Raw genomic sequence first — 17,465 nt, 5'->3', positions numbered from 1 at the left:
GCCCCTGTGCCGCCTCCTCCAGCAACCAAACAGCTGGTGACAACCTCTACTAATGCTGCACCCTGTGACAACCAGGAGCTGGTAAGTGGCTCCTGTCCAACTAGTGTCTCTAGAGTTTGCATCCCCTCAGAATGCCTTTCACCATGTAGCAAATTATCTATCAATATGCTGACAAAACCCAGAGCTGCCCATCTAAGCACCTAGGAAGGCACCCAAGGCAGCACTGCCACTGTGAGCCACACCAGGGAATGGCTCCAGTTCTCAAGGGCACAGAAATAGTTTGTGCATGTACCCCTCACCATGGCTTTGTCAAAACCACAAAAAGGTAAACTGAGACCAAAGGGGAGAAGAGTGACTCGTTAAGAGAGGAGCAGCTGGCTGTGTGGCCTTGGCAATCCAGTGGCCCTAGAGGTCCAGCAAGGCTTCCTGAGCTCAGGGCTGCCACATTATTGCTGTGGCTCAAAAGGGCCTCGGGTGGTTTGCAGACTGAAAAGCTGCCTGAGGCCCTGATGGTGTTCACGAACAGGCAGGTTACTGATGGACCTCTCGCTTGGTCACTGGACATAGGAGGCAGGAGCAGCCCTGGGCAGGGACAGGCTCAAGGCTGACTTGGGGTTCTGGGTTGCATCTAGCTCTACTCTAGGAAGAGCTTCAAGTACGACTCTGTTCCATGGCTCTGTAGACCCAAAGCACCAAAGGTGCATCCCCAGCTGCTCAGACCCTCCTCTCCCAGGGTGAGTTCTGAAGCCCCTGCTGGGGAATCTGGAGGGGAGGGAGGAGGGCTAGGAGAGTAAGGAGTCATCTGAACTGTGGTTTACAGAAGAGTGAGTGCTCCCCAGGACAAGGAGGCGGAAGGATCTAGACAAGACAGAACAGAACAGGCGAACACACCTGAAAGTAAGGAAAAACCTGTTCTTTGCAACTGAGGTTTGATGAAAGGAGTCAGCAGCCTGACACTAAATTCAGGGGCTAGGGCTTATCTTAGGAGCTCTGGTAGCATAGTGGTTATGAATCGGGCTGCTGACCTTAAGGTCAGCGGTTCGAAACTACCAGCTGCTCTGCGGGAGAAAGATGAGGCTTTCTACTCCCGTAAAGATTTACACCCTCGGAAACCCTGTACAGGGTCGCTATGGGTCGGAACCGACTCGACGGCACTTAACAACAACAAGGCTTATCTTGCAGACAACAAAGCTCTGAAAGGAGTGGAGCTGAGCTTTAGACCAAATGGGTGGGGTTCCAGGAGTGGAACTTCTTGCATTTCCCTACTTAAGGTGTGAATGCGCATAACAAACCTTGGCTCTTCCCACCTCTAACAGTCATTCCTCCCCTATTTGGCTAAGGGCTGTTGCTGAAAGCAGCTCACATTCTGCCCTTAGCTTAGAATGGCTTCATCTCCACCCCCACACAGCCTTGGAGAGAGGAGTTCTGAGCCCATCCTAGCAGATCCATTCTTCAAGTTGTGAGGCAGCCCCCTCATCAAAGAGACAGAGGAGATGATCTGAAGAATAAATCAGAAACCAAAGGACACCCTTGGGAGTGCATACCTGGTGCCAGGAAGGGATTGAGGGACTGTACTGGTGGAGTGGGCTTGGTCACCAGTGAATCCAGATTCACCAAAGCCGCATTGGGGCCTAGGAAGGACTCAGGAGTTTTCCGGGCACTGCTGGACTTGCTAGAAGCAGTGTTCAGGGGCTGAGAGTTGAAGAGGTCAGGGCTTGTGGTTCCATTGTTTGGGGATGCCAGACAGGCCACAGACTCAGCTGCAAGACAATGACACATACCCAATGAGCATGGGGACAAGAGCTCAGGAATCAGGGTATCACATTCACACTCCACATGCATTGTACCCCAGTCACACACAACAGTCCTCCAACCTGCAATCCCCAGTTTGCCCCACATGGCTGTGCATTGCAGGACTGATCCTACAGCCTCAAACAGGAGATACTGCTGCCAGTCATGGGGTGGGGCGGGTTATGTGACCAGACACTGTGCAGCCAGTGAAAACGCAGCTCCCAAGGAGCTGAAGTATTAGTGAAGACAGCAGGTTACAAGACAGTATGTATAGCACAATCTCCCAAAATGCAAAGACATAGGCAATTTATATTTTTATGTTTGCTTTTTCGAAATTTTCTACAATGAAATTATTTTCTTGTTAGTAAAAACCAAGTAAATATTCAGCCAGCAGAAGGTGTGCTGAGAGAGGTGGGAATGATGGCTTTGCTAGGCTGTAACATGATGGAATATGGTGGTGGTGAGTGCCTTTGAGTCGATTCTGACTGACAGTGATCCCGTATAGGGTTTCCAAGGAGTAGCTGGTGAGCTTCAACTGCTGACCTTACAATCCAGCACATCAACCCACAGCATCACACTAGGACTCTTGGTCAGACTCTCCCACTCAGTAATCCCATTTCTAGGAATCCAAACTAAAGAAATAATGTAAAATGTGCAATAATAGTATGTTCACCATAGCGTTATTTACATTAGCAAAACCTGAACTCAACCTAAAAATGTCCTCCCTCAAAGTGACATGAAGAAAGCAGACTGTGCTCAGGTGGTAGGGTTCTAGAGGAGTTTCATTTTCCAAACTGTCTACATTACACTGTGAGTACACCTGTAACCGAGGACAGAGCATGTCAGTCTGCAGAAGCCACTGAAGCAATGGCTGAGCAGCCCTTAGGCAGAGGTATGAGGGGCGGGAAAGGGCCCTTGGGCTAGCCTTGAGCCTGTGAAGGCAATGCAGGAAATCTTACTGCAAAGGAAAGACCCCCAAGAAACAGTAAATTCTCTAAGCTGTGCCTGGGGCCCCTGGGCTGGAAAAATAGACCAGAGGGGTGATCTGGGGTCTGGCTGCTTGTACCTGAAACCACAAGCTTGTGGCTGCAGCTGGGGAGTCAAAAACAAGGGGGGGGGGGGGGGGGCAGTTAAGGGGTAAGGGCAGGTGGGAGAGAATTAGAGAAAAGGAAGGAAGGGAGACCACTGGAGGGATGGATAGGAGGCCTCCACTGTTCCCATAGTCACACAAGGACAGGTAAAGAAGGTATCCCATTCTCTCAGCAACCCCACCCTGGAGGACCCAAAGGTCTGAAAGAAAGAGGCATCTCTAGGAAATAGAAAGCTGAAACGAAGTCAGACCCCAAGAAGGAAGTGTGCCACGCAGGCAGGCACCTGTCCCATGACTATGCTGACCTGATGATATGGTTAGAGGAAAGTAGCCCAAGATGCAGGTGACTGGAAGATGAAGCACGGGCCCAACAGAGAAGCCACTACAGAAAGCCTCCATGGTTTCCGTGGGACTTCCTGCAACTAGAAGCTTACGGATCTCAAGATCAGCACACAGAAGTACATGAAGCTGATCAGCATAGAAGATTATAGAAATCACCACCAGCTTTGCATACCTGTTGTTTTAGAAGTTCGAAGGCTGTCAAATTCAGAAAAGTCATCTTTGTTTGTACCATTCAGATTACTGAAGAGATCAAAGGACCCTGGTGGACATGAGAGACAGTGATGGGACATGTCAGGGGGCTTCTGTGCTTCAGTGCCACAGTCTACAGTCTCAGTTTGGTTGGCAGAGGGCCTTTGTCCTGTTGGAGGGGTCAGGACAATAAACTCCATCCCAACCCACGGGGAAAATTCCAGGGAGCAGAAAAGGCAGGACCAACTCTGGATTATCTACAGGCAGGGAGGACCAGGAGGGCCGGGGCCAGAGACATGGTCCCCAGTGCATAATGTGGGACACTCCTACCACTGTTTCCATCACAGCCCCCAAATGAAGGAGGGCATCTGAACAAGGCCCTAAAACTTGTATAGTAAGGTCTTTGGGAAATTCCTGAGGCTAGTCTGCCCTGTGCTGAGTACAGAACAGGCCTGATGGTTATGGGCCCAGCAAAGCCTGCTCTTCCCACACCCAGGTTGGTACTATATGCAGGATGACCTGTGAGCTCTTACCAGCCCACAGTGGCCAGGCTCCTACACTTGGACGTTTGGGATCGGTATCTTACCAGAGGTGGACACAGGCTTGGTGGTTGAAGCTGCACTCCAGGTGTCCGAGGATCTTGCCCTATCACTTGGAGTTGGCTGCTGTGGAACTGCCCAGGGGTCTGAGCCCTTGGAGATCGGGTGCGCGCTGGCTCCAGTGGGAATTCCCCATGGATCGACAGATGCTGCTGGCTTGGCACCTGTGGGAAGGTCAGGCCAAGTTTCACAGGGGCCCCTAAAATGTTGCAGGCAGTTGCGATGAGTGAAGGGACAAGATGCTGTGGGCTTTATAGAGGTGTGGACAGAGGTAAAGCCCCAAGTTGGACAGTGAGGGGGCCTCCTTCCCAGGACGGTGTGGTTTAACCCCACTGATGAGGGGTCAGTGGGGCATGGCTTCAGAGACCATCTTTCTAACCCCTGTACCCCTTCAGCTAGATGCCACTTCAGTGAGGTAGCTAAAGAAGGCTTTTCCCAAACAGGAAAAGCCGGGCTGCCCATGCTACATTCTCTGCCTGGGCTTCCCAAGCATCACTTGCACTTCCTTTGAAAGCTGGGAGTGGCTTCTTTCTGGCAGGTGTGTAAAGAAGAGGAGTAAGTCCCAAATGAAGAGAAGTAAGACAAACATGCATGTACTCAGCACACTCAGCATAAGCCATACAACATTTTCAAATTGTGACTGACAAAATCCATGTAGTGGGTCACAATGGGCTTTTTCGATTAAGGCAGAGAGAGAACACCTGAATTCATTTAATGCACTAAGGACATTTAATGCACTAAGGACATCCCTGGAAATAAGACTCTCACTTCAGGTCTGTGGAAATGCATCTGCATCTGCTACTGTACTTGTAACAAGAAGAACCCTGGGCCTACCCAGAGCACTATAAAAACTGAAGCCATTACTAAGCCATTGCTTGAAGGCGCCTCTCTGGTGACACCTCTATCCTAACCTCTACAAATTCTATGTTAGTGCATCCTGCTTCTCCTTCATTCATGGTATTCGTCTATTTAAAAAAATCACAACAGATTACTGTGTTGCAGGACAAGGGCATTCTTTCTCCCCCACTTGCTCTTCTTCACATCCCCTGAGACACAAGGGAAATGCTGTCACCAGCACCTTCATTTTTCCCAATTGATGCCACAGTGATTTCTAAAGTGGTTTTACCAACTGACACTCTTACTTCAGTGGGGGAACTTCTGTTGCTCGAGTCACTTCATAAATTCATGAATGTTTAGTGTTCTCTTACTTTTTCAACTGTGCCAATCCAAAGCAAACCAACCCCCACTGTCACCAAGTCAATTCCAACTCACAGAAATCCTTATTACGACATGACACAGCTTTCAGAGCTGTACATCTTTACAGAAGCAGACTACCAAATCTTTGCCCCAGAGAATGGCTAGTGGCTTCCAACAGCTACCCTTTCAGTGGGGGAAAGACAGCTTTAACCATGGCCCCAACAGGGTGTCAAAGGTTGTGATTTCCATTTCCTGGCCCCATAGTAACTCTTTGTGTCTTTTCCCAGTCATTCATTTTTTCTATAGTGTCTGTTGGAGTCTTTCATAAATTCTTCAGGTTTAGAGATTCCTTACATATTACCAATTCTGGTCCTTTTACTGGGTTACATTTCTCCCAACCTGTGGCCTGAATTTATCATTCTCCTTTTGTCTTTAAGGCAGAGAGAAGTTCTTAATTGGAATGTTAGTAAAACTTAACAATATTTTCCTTCACAGTCTGTGTTTTTTTGTCTTTCTACCAGGGCCTTGAAGAACCCCTGTGGCTCAATATTTAGCAATACAATAGACGTTGAGGTGAGCAATAACACCAGGGAGCTGCAGCCCTAGAGCAGCCAACCATATTTAATGGTTAGCATTTGTCCAGGGATAAAGCTTAGATGGTTGGATGTTGTTGTTGTTGTTAGGTGTCATCTAGTCAGAACCTACTCATAGTGACCTTACGCACAGCAGAACCAAACACTGTCCAATCCTGGGCAAACCTCACTATTGTTGCTATGCTTGAGCCCACTGATGCTGCCACTTTGCCAATCCATGTCGTTGGGGGTCTTCCGATTTTTCTCTGACCTTCCACCTTACCAAACATGGTATCTTTCTCCAGCGACTGGTCCCTCCTGACAATATGTCTGAAGTATGAGAGACGAAGTTTGGCCATGCTGGCCTCCAAGGAGCACTCTGGCAGCACTTCTTCCAACACAGATCTGTTGGTTCTTTTGGCAGCCTGTGGCACTTTCACTATTCTCCTCCAATATCATAACTCAAAAGCATCAATTCTTCTAAGGTCTTCCTTATTCACTGTCCAGCTTTCACATCCATATGAGGTTAGTGAAAATACCAGAGCTTGGGTCAGGCTCACCTTAGTCCTCAAGCTGACATCTTTGTTCTTCAACACTTTAAAAAGGTCTTGTGCAGCAGATTTGCCTAATACAATACGTCCTTTGATTTCTTGACTGCTACTTCCATGAGTGTTGATAGTTGGTTGATCCAAGAAGAATAGACGTCCTTGACAATTTCAATCTTTTCTCTGTTGATAAGAATGTTGTTTATTGGTCCAGTGGTGAGGATGTTTGTTTTCTTTACATTGAGATGCAATTCATACCAACCGCTGTGCTCTTTGATCTTCATCAGTAAATATTTTAAGTCTTCTTCACTTTCAGGAAGCAAGGCTGTACCATTTTCTTCATATAACCCCGACTCTGAGATAATTTGCTCAGCATACAGGTTGAATAAATATGGTGAAAGAATACAACCCTGTTGCACACCTTTCTTAATGTTAAACCATTCAGTGTTTCCATGTTCTGTTCGAACAAATGCCTCTTGGTCCAGGTACAGATTCCTCATGAGCACAATTAAGTGTTCAGGAATACTCATACTTAGCAATATTGTTGATAGCTTGTCATGATTCACACAATCGAAAGCCTTTGAGTAGTCAATAAAGCAAAGGTAAACATCTTTCTGATATTCTCTGCTTTCAGCCAAGATCCATCCCCTTAACTTCTTATCAGCGGGATGCTCTAGCTTTCTGTGGCTATGTCCTTGTCCATGGGCTCAAGTGTCCCCAAGTCTCACCACAGTTTGGACCAACCCGCCCTTCCTCTTCTCTCTCTCATTTCCAGGTCAATGGGAGTCAATGGAATATGGTTGAACTCAGTCCATTTCCATTGTTGCCTTTTCCCCTCTTTCAATCACCAGTAGAACAATGTGATCGTCAGAAAGCTTATATGCCTGCTCATGTGTTCCCTCCATTGGTTTTTAAATACCAGCAGGATCATCCATGGTAGACAGGTTTCTGTAGGACTTCCAGACTATGATAGACTAGAAAGAAGAAAAAGCTGACCACTTCTGAATGAACAGTAGCCGAACATTGTCAGATACAGTGTCAGATGATGAGCCCCTCAGGCTGGAAGGCATGCAAAATAAGACTGGGGAAGAGCTGCCTCTGCAAAGTAGAGTTGACCTTAAAGACAAGGATGGAGTTAAGCTTTCGGACTTTCATTTGCTGAATGTGGCACACCTCAAAATGAGAACAAACAGTTGAAAACATTTATTAATAAGTGGAAAATGAATGTGCAAGTATGAATCTAGCAAAGTTAGAAGTTGAAAAATGAAATGGAATATATAAATATAATTATCCCACATATTTCACCATGCTTATTCAACCTGTATGCTGAGCAAATAATCCGAGAAGCTGGGTTATATGAAGAAAAATATGGCATCAGGATTGGAGGAAGATTTTGTTAACAACCTGCGATACGCAGGTGATACAACCTTGCCTGCTGAAAGGGAAGAGGACTTAAAACATTTACCAATGAAGATGAAAGAGCACAGCCTTCGGTATGGATTATATCTCAAACATCCTCACCACTGGACCAATAAGCAACATTCTTATCAATGGAGAAAAGATTGAAGTTGACAAGGACTTCATTCTTCTTTAATCAACTATCAACACTCATGGAAGCAGCAGTCAAGAAATCAGACGACATATTGCATTAGGCAAATCTGCTGCACAAGACCTTTTTAAAGTATTGAAGAGCGAAGATGTCAGCTTGAGGACTAAGGTGCGCCTGACCCAAGCCATGGTATTTTCAATAACCTCATATGCATGCAAAAGCTGGATTCTGAACAAGGAAGACCGTAGAAGAACTGATGCTTTTAAGTTATGGAGTTGGAGCAGAATAGTAAAAGTGCCACGGGCTGCCAAAAGAACCAACAGATCTCTCATACTTTGGACATATTGTCAGGAGGGACCAGTCGCTGGAGAAGGATATCATGTTTGGTAAGGTGGAGGGTCAGAGAAAAAGAGGAAGACCCCCAATGAGATGGATTGGCCAAGTGGCAGCATTGATGGACTCAAACGTGGCAACAGTAGTGAGGTTGGCCCAGGATAGGGGAGTGTTTTGTTCTGCTGTGCATAAGGTCGCTATGAGTCGGTATTGACTAGATGGCACCTAAACAACATGTATTTGCGAGCTATAATAAACGGAAATAGATCCATTAGCTATTTTGAATCAGACAATCACAATTTGCTAAGGCTGTCTCATTTTTCATCAAAGAGAGTATTCCAAGATCTATTATGAAGAACAATGCTGTCTGTGATTAAGATAATATCCATACGTCTATAAGAAAGACAAGGAGCTCCGGTAGCGTAGTGGTTACGAATCGGGCTGCGAACCGAAAGGTCAGCAGTTCAAAACTACCAGCTGTTCCGTGGGAGAAAGATGAGGCTTTCTGCTCCCGTAGAGACTTACAGCCTCAAACCCTGTTTAGGGTCACTATGGGTTGGAACCGACTCGATGGCACTTAACAACATAAAAAAGACTACTTAATACCACTATTATTCAAATTTACACACCAACCACTAAAGCCAGTGATGATGAAACTGAAGAATTATATCAATTTCTTCAGTCGAAATTTGTCAAACATGCACAATCAAGATGAACTGATAATTGCTGGTGACTGGAATGCAAAAGTTGGAAACAAAGAAGATGGATACTTAGTTGAAAAACACAGCCTGGGTGATAAAAACCATGCTGAAGGTATGATAGAACTCTGCAAGACCAATGACTTCTTCACAGAAAGATCTTGCTTTAACAATATAAAAGGTGACTGTACACCTGGACCTCACCAGATGGAATACACAGGAATCAAACTGATTACACCTGTGGGAAGAGACGATGAAAAAATTCATTATCATCATCCAAAACAATGCCAGTGTTCTACTGTGAAACAGACCATCGATTAACTCACATGCAAGTTCAGGCTGAAGCTGAAGAAACTGAAAACAAGTCCTTGGGTGCCAAAATATTACCTTGAGCATATTCCATTTAAATTTACAGACAATCTCAATAATGGATTTGATGAGCAAAGACCAGAAAAATTGTGGGATGACATCATGGAAGAAAGCAATAGGTTATTAAAAAGATAGGGGAAAAAGACAAAAGCGGACTCTGAAACTTGCTCTCGAGGATAGAGAAGCTTTAATTAATGGAAGAAATAAAGGAATATGAGTTGAATGGCATTTGCAAAGGGCAGCTTCAGAAAACAAAGTATAGTAATAAAATATGCAAAGACCTGGGGTTAGAAAACCAAAAGGGAAGAACATGCTCAGCACTTCTCAAGCTAAAAGAACTAAAGAAAAAACTCAAACCTCAAAATTTGCAACACTGGGTAAAATATTGAATGACACTAGAAATATCATAAGAAAATGGAAGGAACAGTGTCACTGTACCAAAAAGAATTTGGTCAATAGTCAATTATTTCAAGAGGTCCCCCCTACAATTGATAACCAATGGCACTGAAGGCACTGGCAAAAAAACAAGACTCTGGGAATTGATAGAATATAAACTGAAATGTTTCAACAAACTGATGTAGCACTGGAGGAGCTCATTCATCTTTGTCAAGAAATCTGGAAGACAACTACTTAGTCAACAGACTGTCAGGAATCCATATTTGTGACCATTCCAATGAAAGGTGACCCAATGAAATGTAGAAGTCACTGAACATTCTCATTAAAATCACATGCAAGTAAAATTTTGCTGAAGGTAACTCAAATACAGTTACAAAAGTATTATCAACTGCCAGAAAGTCAAGCCGGACTCAAAAGACAAGTGATAGCTGTCATTGTTGCCATCACATGGATCTTGACTGAAAGTAGAGAATACCAAAAAGATGTTTAATTATACTGTATTGACTGCACAAAAACAATTGATTGTATGAATCATAACCAACTATAGACAATATTGTAATGAATGGGTATTCCAGAACACTTAATTGTGCTTATGAGGAACCTTTCTTTACATAGACCAAGAGGTAGTCTGTGGAACAGAACAAGGGGATAATGGATGGTTTAAAATCAGAAAAGGTGTGTGCCAGGGTTGTATCCTTTCACCATACTTACTTATTTAATCTGTATGCAGATCAAATAATCCTAGAAGCTGGATTTTATGAAGAAAAACATGGCATCAGGATTGGATGAAAATCCATTAACAGCTTGATATGCAGATGACACAACCTTACTTGCTAAAAGCAAAGAAGACTTAAAATACTTACTGATGAAGACAAGACTATAGCCTTCAGTATAAATTGCACCTCAATACAAAGAAAATGAAAATCCTCACAACTGGATCAATCAATGACATCCATATAAATGGAGAAAAGATTGACATTGTCAAAGACTTCAATTTGCTTGAATCCACAATCAACAGTCATAGAAGCTGCAGTCAAGAAATTAAATGACGTATTGCATTAGACAACTCTGCCTCACAAAATCTCTTTAAAGTGTTAATACGAGAAGGACTAAGGTACACCTGACCCAAACCATGTTAATTTCAATGCCTATGTTGGACAAAGACAGACTGTAAAAGAATTGATGCATCTGAATTATGGTGTTGTTGTTAAGTGCCGTCAAGTCAGTTCTGACCCAGAGAGACCCTGTGTAGGATTTCCGAGAAGCAGCTGATGAGCTTGAACTACCAGCATTGCAGTTCAAACAGCTTTGCAGTCTGGTGCATTAATCCACAGCGCCACACCAGGACTCCATGAATTATGGTATAGGAGAAGAATATTAAAAGTGCCATGGACTGCCAGAAGAACAAACAAATCTGCTTTGGAAAAAGTACTGACAGAATGTGGGAGCTCTGGTAGCGTAGTGGTTACAAATCGGGCTGCGAACCGTAAGGTCAGCAGTTCGAAACTACCAGCTGTTCCACGGGCGAAAGATGAGGCGTTCTGCTCCCATAAAGATTTACAGCCTCGGAAACCCTGTACAGGATCGCTATGAGTCGGAACTGACTCCACGGCACACAGCCACCACCATCACCACTGACATTTGAATGTACCTTAGCAGTAAGGATGGCAAGACTTTATTTCATGTAATTTTAACATGTTATTAGGAGGGACACGTTTCTGGAGAAGGACATCATGCTTGGTAAAGTAGAGTGTTAACAATAACAGGAAGATCCCCAACAATATGGACTGACACTGTGGCAGCAACACTGGGCTCTAACATATCAACAAGTTTGAGGCAGTTTTGTTCTGTTGTGCATAGGGTTTTTATAAGTTGGAACTAACTTGTTGGTTCCTAACAACAACGATATCCAGCATCATTTATTGTGATCCTTATCAGAGCGGTCTAGTTTTTCTGGCCTGCGGGTTGTTGAAGCTGAGGATTACATGGTTCACTGGTCCAACTGACTTAATTATTTCCTTGCACCTTTGATTTTCTTTACTCTTATTTGCTCTGGGTAGGGACAGAATACTCGGAACTTAGGTGGTTGCTCACAAGCTTTTAAAACACTAGTCACTACTCAACATAGGATGTAAGACCTTGTCTTTGTTGACTGTGTTAGTGCTAACTGACCTTGTTGTCTTCTGAGACTACGGCTCTGAAACCCCAGGCCCAGTGACTTATTCCCTCAAGGTGTTTGGTTATGGATAGTAAGTTTTCAAAAATTTGTCCCATTTATACTAGATCCAAGGAGCTCTGGTAGCATAGTGGTTACAAGTCCAGCTACTAACCCCAAGGACAGCAGTTCGAAACTACCAGGTATTCTGTGGGAGAAAGATGAGGCTTTCTGCTCTTGTAAAGATTTACAGCCTCAGAAACTCTATACAGAGCACTGACACAATAGCATGTACAGCAACAAATACTATATATTCAAACATATATTTACAGTACATTTAGATACTTATGTAGAAATATTCTGTAAAACTATATACTCATGTATTCATGGGATTATTTCTGTTCACCTTCCCACCTTTGCTTGGTTTGAGTAGGTTTCATGTATCTGATAGTGGTGGTGGTGTGCTGTAGAGTCGATTCCGACTCACAGTGACCCTGCGTAGGGTTTCTGTAAATCTTTACAGGAGCAGAAAGCCTCATGTTTATTCCACGGAATGGCTGGTAGTTTCAAACTGCTGACCTTGAGCTTAACAGCCCAAATCATAACCACTACGCTACCACAGCTCCTTTGTATCTTCTTATAGATTATGGTTATAACTTGTGGCAGGACTGGGTGTATCAAAGTATTTACCTTTGTTGCCTTTAATTCCTGTGCTACTCCTATAGTCTTCCTTTGCCCTAATCATTTTGTACTGAGGTTCCCCCTTATTGCATACTGCCTTTCATTCACACAAGTTATTCTGTTGGTACTGTTATGAGGTTGAATCAGTTCCAACTCGTAGGGTACCCTGTATAGGGTTTCTAAGGTTTTTAAATCTTTGAAGGAGAATGGTGGATTAGGGAGAAGCAAAGTGCACACCTCTGCCAGTAATAACACAGAATACTGAACAAAGCAGGGACAGGGGTAAGTCCCAGAACTCTCAACTACATGTAAAGGGATATTGAAAGGAATCAAAGACTTACTGCTAATGAAGTTTGTAGCAGAAGTTAGAAAGGTGGTGTTTTCTGATCTGCAGCTGCTGTCCCTGAGTGACCATCTTGGGTGTGACAGAGCAGGTGCAGGAATCAGAGGAGTGCTCCTACTGCAGAGGTCTCAACATTTTTTTTCTGTTCATTTGTCTCTGGCTGTCTGTGCACCTCCACTTGTGACTAGAGGAGGTGCCAGAACAAGTTAGTGGACAACCCCCCACCCCCCCCAAAAGAAATCCAGAGGGTTCTACTGAGCATGCGCATGGATCTAGTCAGCAAAGACAACTGGGCCCAGAACTGAGGATGGGGGCGGAGTCAACAGGAACTGTTTAAAATGGTATGACCTCCCAGAATGCTTTGAGCCAGAATTCAGCTGTTTCTCACTAAGAAAAATTCAAGGATGGCTGTGGAGGGGGAGATACACAAACAAAAAAGGAAAGAGGCCAAAAATGAATCTTGAGTTAAGTCATAATGAGCAGTGGTAACATCTTGAAATTTCTCAGACAGCCTTGAAGGCAAGAAGTTGAGAGAAGGGAGTTAAAGTCATACTCATATTTTGCTACAGGTGTTCTTCTCTTTATTTTTTCTATTGCAAACTGTAGTGTCCAATCTTTTTTTGCTGTTGTTCTTTTCTTTTTTGGGGAGCTCTTTCACTATGTTACCCAAGAATAGATAGCAATTGCAGGCAAACAGCAAAGCTACAATCACACTCTATAAAATCCCACCATCTGGGCAAGAGCCAATACCAGCTGTGATATACCAGATAGATAGCCAACATTTGCTACAGTTACTCTGAGTTGAGTAATAAGAAAAGTGAAAATGGAAGCCCATCTCGAGATCACATTTACCTGGAGGCAATCAGAAAGCTTACTAACGCACCAGCATACAAATATCTAATTATTGAAAATATATCTAATTGTTCAAAATGCCCAAGAAACAACTGAAAATATCAACAAACGTCCAGAAACAATAGTTGTTGCTGTTATGTGTCGTGAAGTCAGTTCCGACTCATAGCGACCCTGTACAGGGTTTCCGAGGCTGTAAAACTTTACGGGAGTAGAAATCCTCATCTTTCTCCTGTGGACAGCTGGTAGTTTCAAACTGCTGATCGTAACACTAGCAGCCCGATTCGTAACCACTATGCTACCAGAGCTCCTTAAGATAAGAGTAGTTTAAACAACTGAGTTGAAGGAAGACCTAGACTTCACACTGGAAGGAGGACAGGCTTTAGAACTGATTGAGAAGGAATTCTGGAGAATGATACTGAGACATAACCAAATGCTCCACAGAGGGGTTGAGAAAAACAAGGCAGAAGTCAGGAAAGTGCTACAGGAACAATCAAATAAGATACATACAACATTGGAAACAATTAAAAACCTACAGAAAGATGTCCAAATGATTAATAATAGATTATCAGAAATGGACAAAACACTGAAAGGGCAAAGGAGTAGACTTGAAGAGATAGAAGCCAGAACTAGTGAGCTAGAAGATAAATCTCTCAACACTACTAAGATAGAAAAGCAAGCAGAAAAAAAAGACTTAAAAATCTGAAGGCGGCCTAAGATTCATGTTGGACAACATGAAGAGGAATAACTTAAGAATTATCAGCATTCCAGAACAAGAAGAATCACACAAGTCCACAGAGGAGATAGTTGAAGAGCTACTGGAAGAAAAAATTCCTAACATTCTGAAAAGTGAAAAGATAAGCATTTAAGAAGCTCAATGAACCTGAGGAAGGATAGAACCCCCCAAAATATCACCAAGACATATCATAATCAAGCTATCCAAAATCAAAGACAAGGAGAGAATACTGAAAAGAGAAGGGGGAAAAGAGAAGTGTTACAAAGGCAAGCAAACAAGATTAAGCTCTGATCTGTCAGCAGAAATGATGCAGGCAAGAAGGCAATGGGGAGACATATATAAAACCCTGAAGGAACACAACTGCCAACCAAGAATTATCTACCCAGCAGAGCTGCTAACCAAATGATGGTGGTTACATGCCATGGAGTCAGTTCTGACTCATAGCGACCGTGCATAGGGTTTCCGAGGCTGTAAATCTTTATGTGAGCAGATAGACTCATTTTCCCCCCACAGAACCGCTGGTAGTTTAGAAATGCTGCCCTTGAGGTCAGCATCCCAACTTGTAACCACTAAGCTATATGAGCATGTAGTATCAACATTCCAGGATAAACAAAAGCTAAGGGACTTTGCCAAAGCCAACTCAACACTGCAAAACATCCTAAAGGGAGTTCTTTGGACTGAGAACCAACAAGAACAAACAACCAGAGACTGATATATATGGCAGCACCATCCGAAACTCAATCAACAGATAGAAAGGTCCAGAACAGACCAGAACTACAAAAACGCATTTACAGGATCTGGGAGGTCAGTCTAAGATCAAAATAATTACAATGTGAAAGAAGGGGAAACTATTGGAACAGAGATCCAGGTGATGAGGAAGTCAGGTACATTTCAGGATAAAATAGACTTTTAAATTCAAGAAAGAGTTAATACAGGGTAACATCAAAGAAAATGAATACTTTCCAATATATCAAGAAAATGAAAATCCAAGAAGAACATGGAAACATTAAAACTATGAAGAAACTGACAAGAATGAACACAAAAAACATGAACTCAGCACAGAACAAAGAAACCAGCACCACAAAACAAACATAAGGACAGCAATTAATTCACACCTATCGATAATGACACTGAATGACAATGGATTAAATGTACCAGTTAAGAGACAGAGAGTGGCAGAAGGGTAAAAAAACAAGATCCTTCAGTCTGCTGTCTGCAAGAGACACCTTATACACAATGACAAAAATAGATGAAAAGTTAAAGGATAGAAAAACTATACCAAACTGATTGCAATAAAAAATGAGCAGGAGTGACAATACAAACCTGTGATAAAATACAATTTAAGGCAAAAAACAGCACAACAGATAAAGAAGGATATTATTTTATAACAAATATCTATGCTCCCAGTGCAAGAGCTCCAAAATACATAAAGTAAACTGTAATAGACTTGAAGAAGTAAACAGACAAATTTGCAATAATAGTGGAAGATTTTAACACAACACTTTCAAAAAAAGGATAGAACATCCAGGAGAAACTCGACAAAGACACAGAACAACTCAACAACACAATCAGCCAACTGGACCTCATAAATGTGTACAGAGCATTAAACCCTACAACGGCACAACACACATTGTTTTCCAATGCACATGGAACATTCTCCAGGACAGACCATGTGTTAGGCCACAAAACAAGCCTCCATAAATTTACAAACATCAAAATACTACAAAGCATCTTATCAGATCACAATGTTAAAAAATTAGAAATCAGCAATAGGAAGACCAAGGAAACAAAAGTCAAATACATGGAAACTGAATAATATCCTGTTGAAAAGCTACTGGGTAGTAAAATAAATAAAAGATGAATTCACAAAGTTCCTGGAAACAAATGAGAATGAAAACACAACATACCCAAATCAATGGGACACAGCAAAAGTGGTGCTGAGAGGACAGTTTATTGCAATACATTCACACATCCAAAAAGAAGCACCAAAATGAACACATTAGTACAACATCTTCAACAAATAGAAAGTAAACCTACAGTCACCAGAAGAAAAGAAATAATAAAGATTAGAGCAGAAATAAACAAGATAGAAAACAGAAAAGCTATAAAAAGAATCAACAGAATAAGAGGCTAGTACTTCAAATGGATTAATAAAATTAACTAACCATTAGCAAACTTAACAAAAGAGAAAAGACACAAATAACACGCATAAGAAACCACATGGGTGATGTCACAACAGAACCAACAGAAATAAAAAGAATAACAGAATGTTATGAAGAGCTGTACTGTAAAAATATGAAAATCTAGAGGAGACGGATACATTTTTACAGAGCACAACCCACCTAAACATACATAGAATGAAGCAGAAAACTTGAACAGACTTATAATAAAAGAAGAAATTGATCAGGTCATCAAAGAACTCCCAACCAAAAAAAGTACAGGTCCAGATGGCTTCACTGGTGAGTTTTACCAAATATTTGTTTGGGGAAGAGCTGTCACCAATTCTACTCAAATTATTCCAGAACATAGAAAAGGATGGAAAACTGCCTATTACATTTTATGAAACAAGCATAACTCGCATATCAAAACCAGGGAAGGACAGACAGCACTAGGAAAGAAACTTATAGACTAATATCCCTCCCTCATGGAGCTCGGGTAGTGTAGTAGTTATGAGTTGGGCTACTAACTTCAAGGTCAGCAGGTCGATACTACCAGTGGTTTTGCAGGAGAAAGATGAGGCTTTCTGCTCCTGTAACAGCCTCGGAAACCCTATACAGGGTGGTTATGAGTCAGAACTGGCTCCACGGCACACTACCATCACCATCCCTCACTCATAAACATAGATATGAAAGTTCTCAACAAAATCCTAGCCAACAAAATTTAACACCAAATGCCACCCAAGAATCCTCTACACAGCAAAGCTGTCAATCAAATATGATGGTGTAATCAAAATATTCCAGGATAGGCAGAAGCTAAGGGATTTTGCCAAAGTCAACCCTGCTATGAAAAACATCCTAAAGGAAGTTCTGTG

At 42.7% G+C, this 17,465-nt stretch overlaps 1 protein-coding gene across 3 annotated transcripts in view; it reads right to left on the bottom strand.

The window, feature by feature from the left end:
• Positions 1-17,465, bottom strand: part of EPN2 (epsin 2) — an 86,423-nt gene that overhangs the window by 536 nt on the left and 68,422 nt on the right. For all 3 annotated transcript variants that reach the window (XM_006875357.1, XM_006875355.1, XM_006875356.1), the window contains 3 exons: positions 3,999-4,175; positions 3,396-3,482; positions 1,545-1,760 (listed from right to left, as the gene is read on the bottom strand). In XM_006875357.1, the coding sequence (XP_006875419.1) occupies positions 1,545-1,760; positions 3,396-3,482; positions 3,999-4,175 (480 nt within the window). The remainder of the gene's footprint in view (positions 1-1,544; positions 1,761-3,395; positions 3,483-3,998; positions 4,176-17,465) is intronic.

The sequence above is a fragment of the Chrysochloris asiatica genome, unplaced genomic scaffold (genome assembly GCF_000296735.1).
Source record: "Chrysochloris asiatica unplaced genomic scaffold, ChrAsi1.0 scaffold00323, whole genome shotgun sequence".
In the NCBI taxonomy this organism is placed as follows: domain Eukaryota; kingdom Metazoa; phylum Chordata; class Mammalia; order Afrosoricida; family Chrysochloridae; genus Chrysochloris; species Chrysochloris asiatica.
This window is presented reverse-complemented; position numbering and strand designations above follow the sequence as displayed.